Below are 20,353 nucleotides of genomic sequence, written 5' to 3'. Positions count from 1 at the left end.
CATCAACATTATGTCTATCTTTTAGAATCTATCTAGTCTACCCTCTACCTACTCCTTTTAAACTTTTCTAACCTGTGGACCACACCATTTCTGTCCTTTATCGAGCCCATCTTTGCACAAAATGTTCCCTTGGTATCTTTAATTTTCTTGAAGAGATCTCTTGTTTTTCCTAATCTGTTGTTTTCCTCTATTTCTTTGCATTGATTGCTGAGGAAGGCTTTCTTATCTCTCCTTGCTATTCTTTGGAACTCTGCATTCAGATGCTTATATCTTTCCTTTTCTCTTTTCTTTTTGTGTCTCTTCTTTTCACGGCTGTTTGTAAATCCTCTTCAGACAGCCATTTTGCTTTTTTGCATTTCTTGTCCATGGGGATGGTCTTGGTCCCTGTCTCCTGTACAATGTCAATGATTGCAGCCATGAAATTAAAAGATGCTTACTCCTTGGAAGGAAAGTTATGACCAACCTAGATAGTATATTAAAAAGCAGAGACATTACTTTGCCAACCAAGGTCCGTCTAGTCAAGGCTATGGTTTTTCCAGTGGTCATGTATCGATGTGAGAGTTGGACTGTGAAGAAAGCTGATTACCGAAGAATTGATGCTCTTGAACTGTGGTGTTGGAGAAGACTCTTGAGAGTCCCTTGGACTGCAAGGAGATCCAACCAGTCCATTCTAAAGGAGGTCGATCCTGGGTGTTCATTGGAAGGTCTGATGCTAAAGCTGAAACTCCAATACTTTGGCCACCTCATGTGAAGAGTTGAGTCACTGGAAAAGACTCTGATGCTGGGAAGGATTGGGGGCAGGAGGAGAAGGGGACGACAGAGAGTGAGATGGCTGGATGGCATCACTGACTCGATGGACATGAGTTTGAGTGAACTCCAGGAGTTGGTGATGGACAGGGAGGCCTGGCGTGCTGTGATTCATGGGGTCGCAAAGAGTCAGTCACGACTGAGCAACTGAACTGAACTGAACTGAACCTGTGGACCAGAAGTGTTCTTTCCTCTGACCCGCGTATCACTCTGTGTGTTATGTTGTAACATTTACTTTAGTCCTCCCTGTGATTCAATCTCTGGTTACTCTGAGGCTTTTCTAATTCTCCTGTCCCTCTTGTAAGATTTTAGTGACAGGGTAGATGTTTTTGTCATTTCTATAATCCACAGTGCACTTAGCAGAGCATGGAATTGATATTCAACAAACACTCATTGAATTTTATTAAATTTAATTTGATGGGAACTTAACTTTTAAAGCTACCTCAAAATTTATTCAAACTATCTGTATAACCTAAACAGAAATACCACTTTTGGGGATACTTTTATCAAAAAATAACAGTTTCCTTTTATTCATTAATTTCCCCTAGATTGGGCCGAAAAATTTAAAGTTCTAGTTTCATATATGGCCATTTAACAAGTCATATTATACTTACCATCTTCCTAATCTTTGAATAAATAAATAACATGATTTGTGCAGAGTAAAATGAGAGTAACATGGGTTACAGTGAGAAAAAATGAGCATAGTGAGTATCTCCAGACAAAGAGACAGTAATTTTATAGGAAGAAGAACAAACTTTGGAACACAGAAATTTAAATTTATACAGTAGAGCTGTATCCATAATATAATGATCAGAATAGAGAAAACTGTTGAAAAACTGGGTAACAAGTACAGTTTTTAAGTGTTCACAGAAGTATTTGTGTTTATTAGGTCAGCATCTAAAAGATGAAAAGAGATGATTCACTGTGACTTGCAGATGTTGTAAAGGATGTTAAAAGAAAGAAGGATAGAGGGTTCTGGATTAACTATAGAGAAGGTAAATTGGCTGAAGCAATTTATTAGACCAGAATAAATGATCAAATTGAAAAAAAAAAAGGAGATTCTTATTAAAGGTGAAGGAAACACCTTGCTGTCCTTTCATGTTTCTAAATATTGGCTTCAGATTTCAGACAACCACACTATTGAGTTGGCTGCTTGGGCATGCGTACGCCTCTTTGTGCTTGGGGGTCCCCATACATCACAACTAGGCATGCAATGTCTGCAAAATGCGTGCTACAGTGGAATGCTAGGTCTCCATTTACAGAGCTCTCAGAGGAGCCTGGGGAGCTACAGTCCAAAGGGTTGCAAAGAGTCGGCCACCACTGAAGACACTTAGCACACATGCAGTCTATATCAATATCATAAAGGGTAGAACGATGCTTGATCTCGAGAGCTTTGTGGTAGATTTTAGAGAAATGGCCATGATATCTTTGGTCCCACGTGTTCTTCCAGAATGTTTCCACGCTCTTTCAAGCAGCAGAGTTCACATTTTCTCCCATTAAAATTGGGAGGGCTTTTGTTACTGCCTTGTTTAATAAACTATGATAGTAGTGATACTTTGTGATTCCTTATGTTAGGTTATAAAACACGATACAGCTTCTACTTGGTGCCCTCTTCTTGGGTTGTAAAACTTTGCAGCCCTGGGCCACCATGATGGAAAGACTACTTGGACTAACTACATAGAAAGAAAGAGAAAGAGACAGAGACAGAGAGAGAACAGAAAGCCCCAACTCTTCCAGCCCTCAGAAGGCTGAGCCTTCAGAGCTCCTGGTGATTCTACTCCCAGTCTGACTACAACCTGTAGAGGTATGAGCAAGAACCACCCAGCTGAGCCCAGAATGATCAAGTGATTATTGTTTATGCTACTAAGTTTTGGGGTGGTTTGTTGTGCAACAGTAGATAATTAGAACAGAATTTTTACAAATATATCAGGATGTGTATGTCTAGCCATGTAGAAGAGTGAACAGGAAAGCTAACTTGCTCTGGGTCACTTTGTAAATCTGTGTCATTGGTAGGCCTGGGATTCAAATTTAGTTTCCAGCTTTGTTCAAACCTCTGGTCCACTTCAGTTATGAGATATGGGAAACACAATACATCCTAACACTCACTGGCAAGAAAAGTTATAACACATAATGTACTTTAAAGCTAGAATTTTAAGAAGCTGTCTACTGAATAACATAGTGTACTATTAGCTCGATTTACACCTTATATCAGAATGCTCTCCCAGATTGAAGCATTGTGCTTTAAATGTATTTTTGAAGTCTGATTTGACTGGTGTTCTTTTTAAAGTGATGTCTGGAGGAATACAAATATCAATATTTTCCTGTTTAACAGTACAGACAAAAATTAAATAGTACCACAAATGCCTGTAAGTAGTCTCACTGCTAATTAGTCATGCTGAAGATAAACAACTAGCCCATCATCATTGCAGCTTCTTTTAAGTGTATGCAGAACACTGAATTGGAAATAAAACTGGAGAATGGTCTGTTTGCAAAGAATTTGTTATCTAGGTAGATATACTAAATAGACACATATGAAGGATAATTCAGAACACATTCAAGCCAAATATAAACAAACTGTTTTTCAGGCAAGCTACACTTAAGTGCTGAGGGAACCAAAAGTAAAGTGGTAGACAGAACTTTTTCCTGAAAAATTATAAAGATTTAGCATATTAAATATGCATATTTAAAATTCAAGTTGCAAATTAAGCATTTCTAAACATTTAAGCATTTTGTGATATGGTGCCAGATTCGTTGTCCTTATTCCTGAAAACTATTAAGTTCGACCATACTAAATTGCCAGTTTTGGACCATTTTTACAAAATTGGCTATTTCATGTGGTTCAGCCTCATCTATCAATTTGGTGAAGAGCCTGTCCCAGACTCAGACACTTAACCCCTACCAAGGACTTTAGTCATTTGACATATCTTCAGTCATCCTTTTAAAAAATCCCAATGAGAAGGGAAACACTTTTCTAGAAAATATATACTATATTAGATCAAATTACTGGCATTCCCATCCACGCTACATTTACAGTTTTTAATAGCAGATTACCTGAGGGCATTATATTAAAATTTTAATTGCTTCTTTTTAGATTTAAGATAATTATCATGTATTTTCCTATCTGAGAACCTTAGATTGAAGGATTACGTTTCCAAATCCAACTCAGTCTGTGTCCCCACTGGGGACCAGCATCACAGGAGATGTAAGGAACTGACAGTAACACTATTTCGGTTCCACAGTAACTTTCTTTGAGGAGCATCAAGTACTTACAGTCATTAGCTAAATAATCCTCTTAACAAACCTAGGAGGTAGGACAAAAACTTTAATAGTGCATTCAAATGATTGAATTCCTGCTGTGATTAATTTTTTAATAATGGTATCAAACTCATCAGTTAATAGCCAGTCATTGGTTAAAAAAATAATTTAAAGAAAGTTCATAATTTGGGGGCATTTCCAAAGGAAAATCTGACTTTAGAAATTAACATTACTGTGTCATATGTTTTGGAATTTGCTTCTCATCAGTGAAACTTTTAAAATTTCAGCACAGAATTGATAAAATTGATAAAATTTATATTGTGCATTTAATATACACAAGCTAAAACTCTTGAGAAACCTGTATGCAGGTCAGGAAGCAACAGTTAGAACTGGACATGGAACAACAGACTGGTTCCAAATAGGAAAAGGTGTACGTCAAGGTTGTATATCGTCACCTTGCTTATTTAACTTATATGCAGAGTACATCATGAGGAACGCTGGGCTGGAAGAAGCACAAGCTGGAATCAAGATTGCTGGGAGAAATATCAATAACCTCAGATATGCAGATGACACCACCCTTATGGCAGAAAGTGAAGAGGAACTCAAAAGCCTCTTGATGAAAGTGAAAGAGGAGAGTGAAAAGGTTGGTTTGAAGCTCAACATTCAGAAAACAAAGATCATGGCATCTGGTCCCATCACTTCATGGGAAATAGATGGAAAAACAGTGGAAACAGTGTCAGACTTTGTTTTTTTGGGCTCCAAAATCACTGCAGATGCTGATTGCAGCCATGAAATTAAAAGACGCTTGCTCCTTGGAAGGAAAGTTATGACCAACCTTGATAGTATATTAAAAAGCAGAGACATTACTTTGCCAACCAAGGTCCGTCTAGTCAAGGCAATGGTTTTTCCCGTGGTCATGTATGGATGTGAGAGTTGGACTGTGAAGAAGGCTGATCGCCGAAGAATTGATGCTTTTGAACTGTGGTGTTGGAGAAGACTCTTGAGAGTCCCTTATACTGCAAGGAGATCCAACCAGTCCATTCTAAAGGAGATCAATCCTGGATGTTCATTGGAGGGACTGATGCTAAAGCTGAAACTGCAATACTTTGGCCACCTCATGCGACGAGTTGACTCACTGGAAAAGACTCTGATGCTGGGAAAGGTTGGGGGCGGGAGGAGAAGGGGACGACGGAGAATGAGATGGCTGGATGGCATCACCGACTCTGTGGACATGAGTTTGAGTGTACTCCAGGAGTTGGTGATGGACAGGGAGGCCTGGCGTGCTGTGATTCATGGGGTCGCGGAGAGTCGGACACGACTGAGCGACTGAACTGAACTGAACTGAAACCATTTTTAGGCTCCTGGTTTATGTTATCTGAAGAGGCTTAGAGTCCATTCTGGATCAGAATATTATCCCCACTGCCCAGCTGAAAACTTTTATCCAGAATGTCTTAACCCTTTCCTCCCCAAGATTTGAGAGGTTAAGCAGTGTTTCAAGGAGGCAGCCAGTTGCGCAAGATGAAATACAAGGATATCTGTTGCTAAATTACCTCCAACACATATATTCCCACATACATACCATATATTAAATTACATGTGTGCATATATGCTCAGTTGCTTCAGTTGTGTCTGATTCTTTATGATTCCATGAATTGTAGCCTGCCAGGCTCCGCTGTCCATGGGATTCTCCAGGTAAGAATACTGGAATGGGTTGCCATGCCCTCCGGCCAGGGGATCTTCCTGACCAGGGACTGAACCCACATCTCCTGTGTCTCCTGCATTGCAGGCAGATTCTTTACCACTGAGCCATTGGCGAAGCCCGTAGGATTTCATAGCTATATCCAAAAATAGGACCTTTACGTGACACAAGGTAATATGAAAATGGCTTATACAAAAATTATTCATAAATATTGAGTACTTTTCATTTTCCAGTCATTAAGTGCTTAGATGTATTGAATCATAATCTATACATTTCATTACTTTGAGTATTAATAGTTTTATCAACTCTAGTCTTTAATAATGCTTCTATAATTTATAATATAGACCAAGAATTCATATGACATTATAGTAAGATATCTAAATTGCTAGAATATGCTATATAACAAATGCATCAAACACTGATACTGTAAGTTTTCTAAATACTTCATGTGCAACGTTTTTCATTCACAACATTATTAAATTCTCAAAACCAACAGGTGAGATTTGCGGGTTAGCTAGTTTTTATACTCTGCTTTCCAACTTTCTCCAGATTCTACAGCTATTGTTGAATCTGAAAATGGTCCTTCCCATCTTGCACTATCTGTTCTTTGACCCTGTTATGACAGCAAAAATCACTGCAGATGGTGATAGCAGCCATGAAATTAAAACACGCCTACTCCTTGGAAGGAAAGTTATGACCAACCTAGACAGCATATTAAAAAGCAGAGACATTACTTTGTCAACAAAGGTCCGTCTAGTTAAGGCTGTGTTTTTTCCAGTAGTCATGTACAGATGTGAGACTAAAAAGAAAGCTGATCGCCAAAGAATTGATGCTTTTGAACTGTGGTGTTGGAGAAGACTCTTGAGAGTCCCTTGGACTGCAAGGAGATCCAACCAGTCCATCCTAAAGATCAGTCCTGGGTGTTCACTGGAAGGACTGATGTTAAACTGAAACTACAATAGTTTGGCCATCTGATGTGAAGAGCTGACTCATTTGCAAAGATCCTGATGTTGGGAAAGATTGAAGCCAGGAGGAGAAGGGGACAACAGTGGATGAGATGAGTGGCATCACCGACTCAATGGACATGAGTTTGGGTAAACTCCAGGAGTTGGTGATGGACAGGGAGGCCTGGCGTGCTGTAGTTCATGGGGTCACAAAGAGTTGAACACGACTGAGAGACTGAACTGAATCCTTGTGATTAAGTTGATAGTGTTGGTGTTAATTTGGTAATTAATGGGGTCTGTGGCTTAGAACAAGACAGTTCTAATTATTGTATTTGATGTGATTCATGGGGTTGCAAAGAGTCAGACACGACTGAGCAACTGAACTGAACTGATGTTTTCTAAGTTCAGCAAAACAACTGCTCCAGCAGTGCTTGTCTCTTCCTTGCTTTCTATTCTCCTTTAGATCTGACTTATTTCAATCAGATTCTGTTCTCATTTTCCTGATTTTAATTGTGAAGGAATTAGTCTTATTTATCTCTGCAGTCTCCTTGCTGAGCCCAGTGTCTGGCACTCAGCTGGTGCTTTGTCATCCATATGTGATATGAACACCCTTCTATGCAGTTAGCATTCAACAGAGATTGACCGTCTTCTAAGGGCTAGGTATGATGCTGGGGATAGGTAGTGCAAATGGTTGTATGCCATACTTTATATCTGATGGGAAACAAGTGTGATAAAAATCAGCGTGATAAAATAACCTGTCCTTGTGTAAGCATAGGAACACCTGTGTGGGAACACCTGGTTTGTTATTAATCTGAAAAGATTAGGGAACTCGTGGAAAAGGAAAGGCATTCCCAGCCAAAAGAATCACCGGTAAAGACATTCTGTACCTGAGATTTGTACAATTTGGAGTTTGGCTGGAGAGTTTAGTTGGGGGAGGGGTGAGATTAAGAGGAGTGTGGGGATGGAAGGGGTTAAGGAAAAATGTTCAATCATGGTTGAAAGATTTCAAAAAAGTAATACATCATATGATGCAATTCCCTAAGAATTTCTAAGATGATTCATTTAGAGTACATATTTTAGGCTATTTCATCTTATAAGCATATTTTATGCAATTAAAAAGATTAAAATGGATTGCAACCTGATAATACAGGAGACCTCATATACACATATGCATATGTTTATACATCCACTTCATTACATTTCTATGGTCTATAACATACTTATCATTAGGGACACTTACCTCATGATAAATGAGCTTCATTAGTAGTGGTTTGAGACTTTATTATTCATTCGTCTATAAAGATTATAAAGCTTCTATTAATTCATTTCCCAAGAACGATTATTTTAAATTTTCAGGTGTTTTCTGATGTTAGCTTTTAAGTGAAGAAGGCCAAAATCAATTTTTCATCTTAATTTGACTGGTTTATAAATTTAGAGGAGGCTAGGATAAGAGGACTGCATGAAGATGGACAATTTACAGTCAGTTTTAAGTCTCAGACCTTCGGCAAATACACTATGTTCTTTCATTGGACTGAGAATGCTAATTACTAACTAATTAGTTAGTTAGTAATCTAACTTCAAAACTGATATAACATTTTCTGGGGATGTGGCTTACAGGGATCAATGAATTAAATATGGTTTTTAATACTCTAAACAATAATTTATTGCTTCTAAAAAATTAGAGTTTATTGTTTGTGTGTATGTTAAATTCAGAGAGAAGGAATCCTAAGTAGGCATACGGAATTTTTAAGACATGAAAATCTGTACATTATTTTGTTAATGGATAAGGTTCATCTATAATACTACAATTTGTGAAGCAATCTACTTGTGCCACAGTATACTTTTTCTCCTTTGAACTTTATATAAATTAATGATTCTTTATGTTTCTGAACACAAAGGATGTCCCAGGAGGAACAGGCAGAAGTGAGGTTCATTTGCCTCTCTATCCTCACTCTATCACAAACAATGCTGATCTTAAAAGACTGTACCTGTGTTGTGTACAAATGGAAATTAAAGTTAGCTTAAATTCTTATAATTTTCATTTGTGACCTGACTCTTGGGGTTAGATAACTAATAAAATGTAAACCATTTCTCTTGCCCTATGGAGCTGAAAAGGAAAAGGAGAGATTAATCAAAGGACAGGTTAAGATAGGAAACTAGGAACAAACAGACTAAGTTTCCTCCCTGGCTCCGTCCCTTCCTTCATAAACATTTATTAAGCATCTACTATGAATCAAACACTGACGAAATGAGAGAATCGTCGCGTTACCACAATCTGTGATTAGTTTTGTGAACTGAAATCAGATTTCAGTCTTAAAAATTCTTCAACTGCACATAGCGCGTGCAGTTAAATATGCAATGGTGACATCGGAATGTAATAGAGGTTCGTGCATTTCGCCTTTCACTTCAAAAAACCACGCTAAAACCACTACAAGAGATTCAACCCCCCTCCCCCGCTCCCAGTCTTTTGGCAATCAAAACCCTCCTGCCAACATTTGTCGTAATTTCCGATTAGGAGCCAAGCGTTTTGTTCTTTTTTTTTTTTTTTTTTAAATAATCCAAACCTCTAGCCCACTTCCCACCTTAATGCCAGCATAAAAAAAAAAAAAAAAAAAAAACAGTTTTACTGGGCGAACAAGGGCAAAGGGGGAAGAGAAGGACGGACGGAAGAAGGCAATGAAATGAATGAAGGAGGGAATGAAGGAGAGAGAGCTGGCCTTTCCCCGTTCGTGGTCGGTTCCCTGCCCGCTTCTCCCTGTCTCCCCACTCGCTGCCAAGTAGCATCACCTCCCGGCTCTGCCCTCGGCTCCGCCCCCTAGCGTCGGAGCCCCGCCGCCGGCGGCTGGCACCTATCTCTTTAAATGACAGCTGTGGCTCGGGTCCCAGTCCGGGGCTTGACGTCAGTTTCGCCTCCCGGGCGGTGAGGGGTAGTTAGCGCCACCGTCCGCGCTCAGGGCTCGCGGCGCGCTCGCAAGCTGCTGGGGCGGCGAGTTTTCTTGGCTCCGGCCCCTCCTCCCGCCCTCCCCGCGGAGAGCCGAGCGGCAGCCTAAGAGAACCTCTCGCAAGTCTCTCTCACACTTGCCCGCCTTCGCCCCAAAGGAGCAGCCGCTCCTCCCGGCGCCTCTGCTGCCGCCGCGGCGCCCGCAGAGCTCCTCTCCCGCGCACCGCTCCCCGATGGAGCCCGGGCGCCGCCGCCGCCGCCCCGAGCCCTGAACCGGGCCGCCTCGGCCAGAGGAACGTGCCGCCCGGCCCGAGGGCGCATCAAGCGCACACCACCGGGGGCGCAGTGCACGGGCTTCGGGAAAGAGAAAGTGCTGCTCTCCAGGGTCACTTGGCTGGCGGCGGGGGGACCATGGCTTTGAAGGACACGGGCAGCGGCGGCGGCACCATCCTGCCCATTAGCGAGATGGTCTCCTCGTCCAGCTCCCCCGGCGCTTCGGCAGCCGCCGCCCCGGGGCCCTGCGTGCCCTCGCCCTTCCCCGAGGTGGTGGAGCTGAACGTAGGGGGCCAGGTCTATGTGACCAAGCACTCGACGCTGCTCAGCGTCCCGGACAGCACTCTGGCCAGTATGTTCTCGCCTTCCAGCCCCCGGGGCGGCGCCCGACGCCGGGGCGAGCTGCCCAGAGACAGCCGGGCGCGCTTCTTCATCGACCGGGACGGCTTCCTTTTCAGGTACGTGCTGGATTATCTGCGGGACAAGCAGCTCGCGCTGCCGGAGCACTTCCCCGAGAAGGAGCGGCTCCTGCGGGAGGCCGAGTACTTCCAGCTCACCGACCTGGTCAAGCTGCTGTCGCCCAAGGTCACCAAGCAGAACTCGCTCAACGACGAGGGCTGCCAGAGCGACCTGGAGGACAACGTCTCGCAGGGCAGCAGCGACGCGCTGCTGCTGCGCGGGGCGGCGGCCGCCGCACCCTCGGGCCCCGGAGCGCACGGTGGCGGCGGCGCGCAGGACAAGCGCTCGGGCTTCCTCACCCTCGGCTACCGCGGTTCCTACACCACTGTGCGAGACAACCAGGCGGACGCCAAGTTCAGGCGCGTGGCGCGCATCATGGTGTGCGGACGCATCGCGCTGGCCAAGGAGGTGTTCGGCGACACGCTCAACGAGAGCCGCGACCCCGACCGGCCGCCCGAGAAGTACACGTCCCGCTTCTACCTCAAGTTCACCTACTTGGAGCAGGCGTTCGATCGCCTGTCCGAGGCCGGCTTCCACATGGTGGCGTGTAACTCCTCGGGCACCGCCGCCTTCGTCAACCAGTACCGCGACGACAAGATCTGGAGCAGCTATACCGAGTACATCTTCTTCCGTAAGTTTGCGGTCTCCGCGTTTCCCAGTTCTTCCCGGGCCCTCGCCGACCCCGCGGCTTCCGGCGGGTCTGGTGCCCTTCGCGCCCCGAGCCCAACGTGGCCGACTTATCTTGGTTCGCGCCTTGCTATCTCCGGTTCGGCGCCTCTCTTCAGCAGCTAGGAGCACTCTGTGCCCAAGTAGCCCTCTTCCTTAACTTTATTGATCTTGCCCTCCTGCCCTGCCCAGCTCTTGGAGGCGCTGGGTGTCCTATTACCCAGGGTTGGGAGGAGACTCAAGCGCAAGGCTGAGCGCATAAGCCCCCCGTCTGTCTGCCTCCGCTGTACTCCTGGGGATCAACTTATGTGGGTCCCGGTGGTGTCACTCCAGAGGGAGGGTGGGCATCACGGTATCGCCGCGCCCCGATGGCCTCCTGGTGGTCAGGGTCCGCGCAGGAGCGTCCCATTATGGGTGATTTCTGTAGTGGGCAACAAGAAAAGTGGCGATTAAGTCTGCAAAGCGCCTCAAAAGTCCGGGAAAAGAGGTTTCTATTGACCCATATAAACCTCAAATTTCCCCAGCGCCAGTAGTCTTCTGTAATTGTGTTTTGGACGGAGTGGGGTGGAGGGAAACGGACTTTGGTTGTCTGAGTGCTGCTCTCAGGGTTGGAGATTAGGAAGGGACGTGGTGTGTATGCGTGCACGTGTGTGTGTGTGTGTGCGCGCGCGCGCGTGTGGTTGTATTTCCTTTCTGGGCACCTCCAGTGCGAATGAGGGAATGAATTCACTTTCCCAGATGGAAATGCAGTGATTTTTCTGAATTTAGTGAATAAGAGAGAAGATTTGGAAAGCATCTGGCATGATGCTTTTTGTAATGCACTTAGGGTGGCGAGGGCGATCTGTGGATCAAGTTCAAGAACTCCACCAAGTATCACTGTGGCTTGGGGGATGGGAAGCCAGGGCGGAGACAGTTCACAGTGACGTGTATAAAGTGAGGAGGGCCACAACCCGAGAGCTGTTCGGACAAATGAAAAGCCATCTGCAATGGCAGCATCATTTGGCAAACTTTTTTTTTTTCTTTGTCAAAATACAGGAAGACTGAAAACTTTCCTGTAGTGTAAGGGAGAGTAGCATTGATAGCCTATGATGGAAATAAGCCCAGAGTTCATTGTATTTATTTGAGTCACTCACTGTTTGGGACTCAGGCAATTTTTGCACTTTGTTTTGACTGGGAAAGTGGAAAGGACCTTTCCTTTCGACTCTATTGGAAGTTGCTCATTGTTTGTATATTCTAGTAACCTTGAAGGTAAGGGTGACAAAATCCCCACACTAAGATTTAAGTGTTGATTTTCCTAAGAAAACCATCACAACAGAAAAGCAAAGAAAGTGTCCATTGAAGTGCTAGATAAAAAGCTAATTGTCTTAGAGAAAGATAAATATTATATCACTTATATGTGGAATTTTAAATCAAATAAGTCGATATACAAAACAGAAGCAGACTCTCAGACTATAAAATATAGTTACGGTTACCAAAGGGGGAGGGGAGGAGGCATAAAATTGGGGTGTGGGAATAACAAACCACTATACATTCGATCCCTGGGTTGGGAAGATCCCCTGGAGAAGGAAATGGCAACCCACTCCAGTATCCTTGCCTGGAAAATCTCATGGACAGAGGAGCCTGGTGGGCTTCAGTCCTGGGGTCGCAAAGAGTCGGGCACGACTGAGCGGCTAACACTAACACTAACACTATACATTCAATAGATAAGCAACAAGGATTTACTCTATAGCACAGGCAACTGTATTCCATATCTCGTAATAACCAAAATGGTAAATAATTTGAAAAAAAATTATATATATAAATGAATCACTTTGCTGTACACCTGAAATTAACACAATATTGTATATCAATTACATTTCAATAAAAATCTAATTGTTTTTAATTATATGAAAGTATTATTTGTCACACAATAGAAAGATCAATAGTCAGAAAAGCCACTCAAAGGAAGGGACCTTTATTGACACTTAACATCTAAGCATTTATGGCATTTCAATAAGGGTTTATTTCCAGGCACTTCAGAAGATGAGAGGAAATAACTTCTGACTTTTTAAAGTGACTTTTAGTTAGAGAAGATATAAGCATAAGTGCTCTGAAGTTAAGGGTCTTGCATTTCAGAATCTTTCATAGTTTTGGTCTTTTTCCCCTAGAAACTTGGGGACTTGAAAAATGTCTGTTACTTTGATTATGAAGAAGTAATAAAGGTTCTCTTTAAATTATGAAAAAATGCTCATGAGATAGTATATTGAAATTGGAAACTCAGCCAATTTAATTCAAAAGATGATTTGAGAGATTGTTTGGAATTTAGGATATTTCAGTTCTGGAGCTAGAAGTGAAACAAAATAAAATATTTATATTCTGAACAACTACTTGCAGAGTAATCAAGTAACAAATGAGTTCTGAGATTCATTCATAAAAGTCTCGGAAATCTAAGGAAGCAACTTATAGCATTTTCCATTGATTATCCTGTTGGGGAAGATACATAATTCCAGATTAAATATGCCTCTTTTGAAGCGGTATTCCTGTAGACCAACAGAATATAGTTGCCATTTTTTAATTTGTGATATAAAATTTATCTCAAACCCTGTTATACATACATTTATTTTATGCTTTGTATAGCTTGAAGCACATTTCACAAATTATATTGGAAGGGATTCCATTTAATATTGGTTAATGAAAATGCACAGCATTTCCATCATGTTTAGTATAAGTAATAATGTTATGTATACCCTGGTGGCTCAGCTGGTAAAGAATCCTCCTACAATGAAGGAGACCTGGTTTGATCCCTGGGTTGGGAAGATTCCCTGGAGGAGGGCATGGCAACCCACTCTAGTATTCTTGCCTGGAGAATCCCCATAGAGAGACTGGCGGGCTACAGTCCATGGGGTTGCAAAGAGTCAGACATGACTAAGTGACTAAGCACACACATATACAGAGTGTAGTTATCTTGTTTAGTACCATCTATTTTTAAAAGTCAGTGTTATTCATAAAAACAACAACATTGTGTGAACTTCTTTGACCACCATTAGAGGCTGACAGGGTCTGTTATTTCCCCTTTGATATAATTCTTTAAAAAATATTTATTTAATGTATAACACGCATGAATCAATTTAACAGCTTTTAAAATTCAAGCTACATGTGAATTTAGGAGTTTGAAACTGCTCTGAAAATTATAGAATTGCAGTTTGTACACTTGAATATTAATTTCAACTCTTCACTGCCTTTTCCCACCCCACTTTTCCCCTGAGTTTCTATAGAGATGGAAGGAGAGTGGCAAATGTTTCAGTAATCCCAGACACTGCTATCTGCCAAATGTGTAATATTGACTAAATTATTTCAGTTTTCTCACCTATTTAGATGAGATTATTATAGTATGAATTTTATAGAATTTGAGAATTAATGTGCAATGCTTAGTCTAGTGCTTGACCTATACTAAGAGCTTTAAAAACGTTAGGTGTTACAATTATAGTAAAGACTTTTTCTTGTCTGTATTAAATTTAAATTGTGTTTTTAGGTAAATATGCTGTGCTGTGCTGTGCTATGCTAAATTGCTTCAGTTGTGTCCAATTCTATGCAACTCTATGGGCCGTAGCCCACCAGCTTCCTCTGTCTATGGGATTCTCCAGGCAGGAATACTGGAGTGGATTGCCATGCCCTCCTTCAGGGGATCTTCCTGACCCAGGGATTGAAGTAGGGTCTCCTGCATTGCAGGCAGATTCTTTATCGTCTTAGCCACCAGAAGTATTGCTGATTTAATTATAAAGTTAATTACAAAATTGCTTTGCAATTAAGTGATAGCATAATACACTTTCAGAAGTTTGAAACTACCAATTTAATAACCAGATTCTTTCCTGGAACTTGAGTTTTTCAGGCCAAGTTCAAATCACCTAGGTTTGCCAATCATACTCCAGTTAGTTCTTTTGGATCAACTCCAATAGAATCCTTTTCTGATTCGGGGCCAAGAAGTGTTTTAATACTCTCCATTAGGAGTTGAAACTTTGGCAATATTTTCTGACAGAAACTGAGCTAGATTCATATCTACTTAAGTGCTTGTATCCAAGTCATTGGTTTCTAATGCTCAAGGTTATATACAGGTTATTAAAGATTTAATACCAGCCTCATTTGGCTACAGGGACACTTTTATCTATTATCAGTCATAACTCATTATTTTATCAAGACTTTTAGACTCTGCACCATATACAGTACTATGAAATTTTGTATTATTCTTCTCATACTGAAGATGGATTGTCTTTTCTTAAAGGAAAACAGTGATTTATTGTACTGTCTGTTGTTTTTTTTTTTCTATTGTTGTTTTGGAGAGGATGTCTGTTAAGTGTAATTAGGGCTGTTTTTAGCAATATTTGGAGTAGAAAAAAGATATTTCATTTTAGCATTGTATTCATGCATGTGTGCTAAGTCAGCTCAGTCGTGTCTAATTCTTTGTGACCCCATGGACCATAACCCTTTAGGCTCCTCTGCCAGTAGGAGTCTCCAGGCAAGAATACTGGAGTAAGTAGACATACCCTCCTCCAGGGATCTTTCTGACCCAGGGATCAAATCCGTGTCTCCTACGTCTTCTGCATTGGCAGATGAGATCTTTACCACTAGCGTCACCTGGGAAGCTTGTTATATTACATAGACAATAGATAATTTGCTTAGAATGTGATATGTAGACCACCCATAATTAAAATGAACATTATATGAATCCTTTGTTTCTCATTATCAGTGTGTTTACAAGAAGTATTGATTCATTGCTCTTCTCTTATAGTATTTGAGTTTTGCATTCTTTGTTGGTTGAATGATATGTGGTATAAAAGTATACATTTCTCTAGGTTTAATTGATATTCCTTAAATTTGGGATTTCCTTTTTTTAATTGTTGTGATGTGTAAGAGTGCCAGATCTCAGATCCAGTGCTATTTCTGATCTGGGCTGTGCATTCTATTGTCTTTAATGAATTTTTATATCTACTCTTAAATCTATTCTGATTTCACTGTGTTGGGTTGAAGAAAGCTAGGTTGAGTTGAAAATATTCAAATAGCTATCTAATTCTATGTTAGCAGACCTGTTGCATTAAAAGCTTTCTAAGAAACATCTTTAAAAACCACTCTATTTAGATGCATATACTTAAAATTGTACATTATTTTTTTGTCTAAAAATGCATCTACTTTTATCACCAAACACTGTTTTATGAAAAAATAACTTTGTTCCTCTTATTTTTTTTTAAGTTGGTTCTTTTTCTTCCGGAGGCTTAACTAATTATTTTTATAATTTCATGAGAAAGTTTCTCCTGAAACCACACGGCTGAATGACTTTCGAATCAATGGGGAACAGATAACTTTGTAAATACCAAGATTCTTATTTCATGCAGATAATTGGAATAAGGAGACTGAAGATGATAGAAAACCTTGGGTGCAAAAAGTTTGGAGATCATGTTATGGCACTGGCTACTGTTTAAGAGAATTAAACTTTTATATTTGACATAATACTATCTGTAAACTTGATCTCTTGAAATAGTGTTATGGTTTAGATTAACACTAGTAGTGTTTGGCTTTAATGTGTGGGTCAATCTTTAAGCATATAATGAAGCAAAAAGAATGGCACGATAAGCCTTATTTGGCAGTTCTTTCTCTTTTGTGACTTAGAGTGCCAGAACTCAAGATACGTGTATATGTGTGTGTGAGAGAGTGGACATATTCCTTATTTAAAAAGAAAAAAATATCTTTGGAAAAAAGAAATAATATGTATGAAGTTAGCACCAATTATTACCTATTCTTGCTGTAAGTTATTGGGTCAATTAGTCTAAAATATAAAAGTGATTGTCAATTTGTTGTTCAAAGGCAACTCTTTTTTGATAATGAAAGTAATACATGAAATTTTAGGAATTTTATAAAAGAAAAGTAAAATTAAAAATATCACCAGTAATTTCTAATAAAATGACTTCTTTCCTTCTAGCGTCTGTTCTAAATTATGAAGATGACAGACATACTTTTTGGAAGTTATGATGATACTATGTAGATGGTTTATATGCCATCTTTGCTTTGTTTGGTTTTATACATTTAATGCAGTTATACATTTAGTGCCATTTCCTATAAGACATTTAAATTTTTAGAGTTGGACACAACTGAAGTGACTGAGCACAGCACAGCTAGATAAAAGTATAATACATGTCCTTTATTATAAATAAATATTGATATTGAACATTTTCCCTATAAGCTTAGAAAGGAGTTGATTTTTTTCAAAGTGTAGTATGTGTAATAAAAAGAACATTTACTATGTACCTAGTTTTATGATAAATGTTTGAAGACATTACTTTGTTCACTTTTTTTTTTTTTAATATTCCTTTAGCTTGGCATTAGTTTCCTAATACTTCAGTTAGGAAACCATGATTTAGAGAGGTTAAATAAAATCTTTAGGTCATGTAACTGGTATGGGACTGAGCTGGAATTTGAATAGTTATGTCTTATTGCAAAACCCTTTCTCTTAAGTATTTAAAAATAATACCTGTTTAATGCAGTCAATTTGGCAACTGTATTTCAATGTCTAGTGAGTATTTATTTATTTTTTTCTTTTTCTTTTTTTTCTGGTTTCTTTTTTTTAAAATTATTATTTATTTATTTATTGGAGACTAATTATTTTACAATATTATATGGGTTGATTTTGCCATACATTGACATGAATCTGCCCCGGGTGTACATGAGTTCCCCTTCCTGAACCCCCCTCCAACCTCCCTCCTCCCTTTATCCTCCCTCTGGGTCATCCCCGCACACCAGCCCCGAGCATCCTGTAACATGCATCAACCCTGAACTGGTGATTTGTTTCACATATGACAACATACATGTTTCAATGCCATTCTCCCAAACCATCCCACCCTCACCCTCTCCCACAGAGTCCCAAAGGCTGTTCTATACATCTGTGATTTAGAAAGATGCAAATGATAACCCTGTATGCTGCTGCTGCTGAGTCACTTCAGTCGTGTCCGACTCTGTGTGACCCCATAGACGGAAGCCCACCAGGCTCCCCCGTCCTTGGGATTCTCCAGGCAAGAACACTGGAGTGGGTTGCCATTTCCTTCTCCAATGTGTGAAAGTGAAAAGTGAAAGTGAGGTCAGTCAGTCGAGTCTGACCCTTAGTGATCCCACAGACTGCAGCCTACCAGGCTCCTCCATCCATGGGATTTTCTAGGCAAGAGTACTAGAGTGGCTTGCCATTGCCTTCTCCGGATAACCCTGTATACGAGACAGCAAAAGAGACACAGATGTATAGTGAGTATTTAAAACAGCTCTGTAAGCAAAAATGAGTAGTGTGAGCTGTATATGAATGAAGCTAATATTTCTCAATTTATGTCAATTTTTTTAAGAATGTGGAAAATTCAATTGATCCTTAAACAAACCGAGTTTGAACTGTGAAGGTCCATCTGTACGCAGATTTTTTTTTCAGATGATACGTATTGCGATTGAATCCAAGGATGCAGAACCTCCAATTCAAGGACCAACTATAAATTTGTAAGCAGATTTTCCACTGAGCAGAAGTTGGTAGCCCGTATCTTGCATTGAAGATCCAACTGTGTATGTTTTGTGTCTTTACCTGATGAAAAGGTTAACTTTTAGTGATTAAGGCTACCACATTCATGGATAATTTTTAAATTAAATAAAATAAACAATATGACTTAATTTACCACTCTTTTGGGGGAACAAATAATATCTATCAGTTTGCTAGACTGACAGATTTAAACAGTGTTAAGGTAGTCTTCTGCAGAAAGTTTATTTTACCTTATAAAATAGAATATGTTTCATATGTTCTCAGAAAGTGACAAAGTGAAGAGGGCATTTTAGTTGAAATCACTTTTGTTAATTACTTGAAATTTATTGGTCCTAAGTAGTGATTATTGCCTTTGAATTCTATGCTTGATATAATTAAGTTAAAAAAAAATCAAATACCTAATGGGTATTGAGATTATTGGCTTCTGGTGTTTTTGAATCCTTAAAGTATTCTAGAATTATGTCTATAAATTTGATGTAATTGAAAAGGAGTGTTTAAGGTAACCCTTCAATCTGTGTTTAATTATAGTTATCATTTTTAAAACCTCTTTTAAATTAACTTCATAGTATTGTCAGCATTTAGCAGCTATAATCCTGCAGGAGAAGCTGGTGGCTTCTCTAATGGAGATCATTCTTTTAGTAGTAGGAGACTATGTCAATGGAGATTTTGCAAGGACTTACTTAAACATGAGAATAATTTTATTCACAGGATTTCAAAATTTCTCCCATAGGTAAGTTAAATCATAAGTTCTGAGGGTAATGGTGAACCTCTAGCTGCTTACTTGAATCTAGGTGTTCTGTGCCTACCGTCTGTATACTTCTCATTATTCATTTCTGCGAGGAAGCATGTCATTAAACCTAATTATCCTGTGAGGTTAGTTGTATTTTGTACTTTATTTTTTTTGTTAGATATTTTAAAATTTTATTTTATTTTTAATTGGAGGATAATTATTCCACAATATTGTGATGGTTTCTACCATACTTCAGCATGAATTGGCCATAGGTGTACATATATTCCTTCCCTCTTAAAACTCCCTCCCAGCTCCATCCCTATACCACCCCTCTAGCTTGTCATAGAGCACCAGCTTTGGGTTGCCTGGGTCATACAGTAAATTCCCACTGGCCAAGATAATCACGATGGTGTTTTCACTCACCTGGAGCCAGACATCTTGGAATGTGAAGTCAAGTGGGCCTTAGAGAGCATCACTACAAACAAAGCTAGTGGAGGTGATGGAATTCCAATTGAGCTATTTCAAATCCTGAAAGATGATGCTGTGAAAGCGTTGCACTCAATATGCCAGCAAATTTGGAAAACTCAGCAGTGGCCACAGGACTGGAAGAGGTCAGTCTTCTTTCCAATCCCAAAGAAAGGCAATGCCAAAGAATACTCAAACTACCACACAATTGCACTCATCTCACACGCTGGTAAAGTCATGCTCAAAATTCTCCAAGCCAGGCTTCAGCAATATGTGAATCATGAACTCCCAGATGTTCAAGCAGGTTTTAGAAAAGGCAGAGGCACCAGAGATCAAATTGCCAACATCCGCTGGATCATGGAGAAAGCAAGAGAGTTCCAGAAAAACATCTATTTCTGCTTCATTGACTATGCCAAAGCTTTTGACTGTGTGGATCACAACAAACTGTGGAAAACTCTGAGAGATGGGAATACCAGACCACCTGACCTGCCTCTTGAGAAACCTGTATGCAGGTCAGGAAGCAACAGTTAGAACTGGATATGGAACAACAGACTGGTTCCAAATAGGAAAAGGAGTA

The 20,353-nt window shown here is 40.4% G+C and overlaps 1 protein-coding gene across 1 annotated transcript in view; it reads left to right on the top strand.

Annotated features, from left to right (window-relative positions):
- The first annotated feature begins 9,746 nt into the window (after positions 1-9,746).
- The window catches only part of KCTD8 (potassium channel tetramerization domain containing 8), a 290,723-nt gene continuing 280,116 nt past the window's right edge, over positions 9,747-20,353 (top strand). Inside the window, exon 1 of the mRNA XM_055434923.2 lies at positions 9,747-11,009. Coding sequence (XP_055290898.1) covers positions 10,058-11,009 — 952 coding nt within the window. The 5' untranslated portion in view covers positions 9,747-10,057. The remainder of the gene's footprint in view (positions 11,010-20,353) is intronic.

This window comes from Moschus berezovskii, chromosome 5, assembly GCF_049115385.1.
Source record: "Moschus berezovskii isolate FMDL1 chromosome 5, NW_MosBer_1.0, whole genome shotgun sequence".
NCBI lineage: Eukaryota > Metazoa > Chordata > Mammalia > Artiodactyla > Moschidae > Moschus > Moschus berezovskii.
The sequence above is the reverse complement of the archived record's forward strand: the minus strand, read 5'-3'. Positions and strand labels throughout refer to the sequence as shown.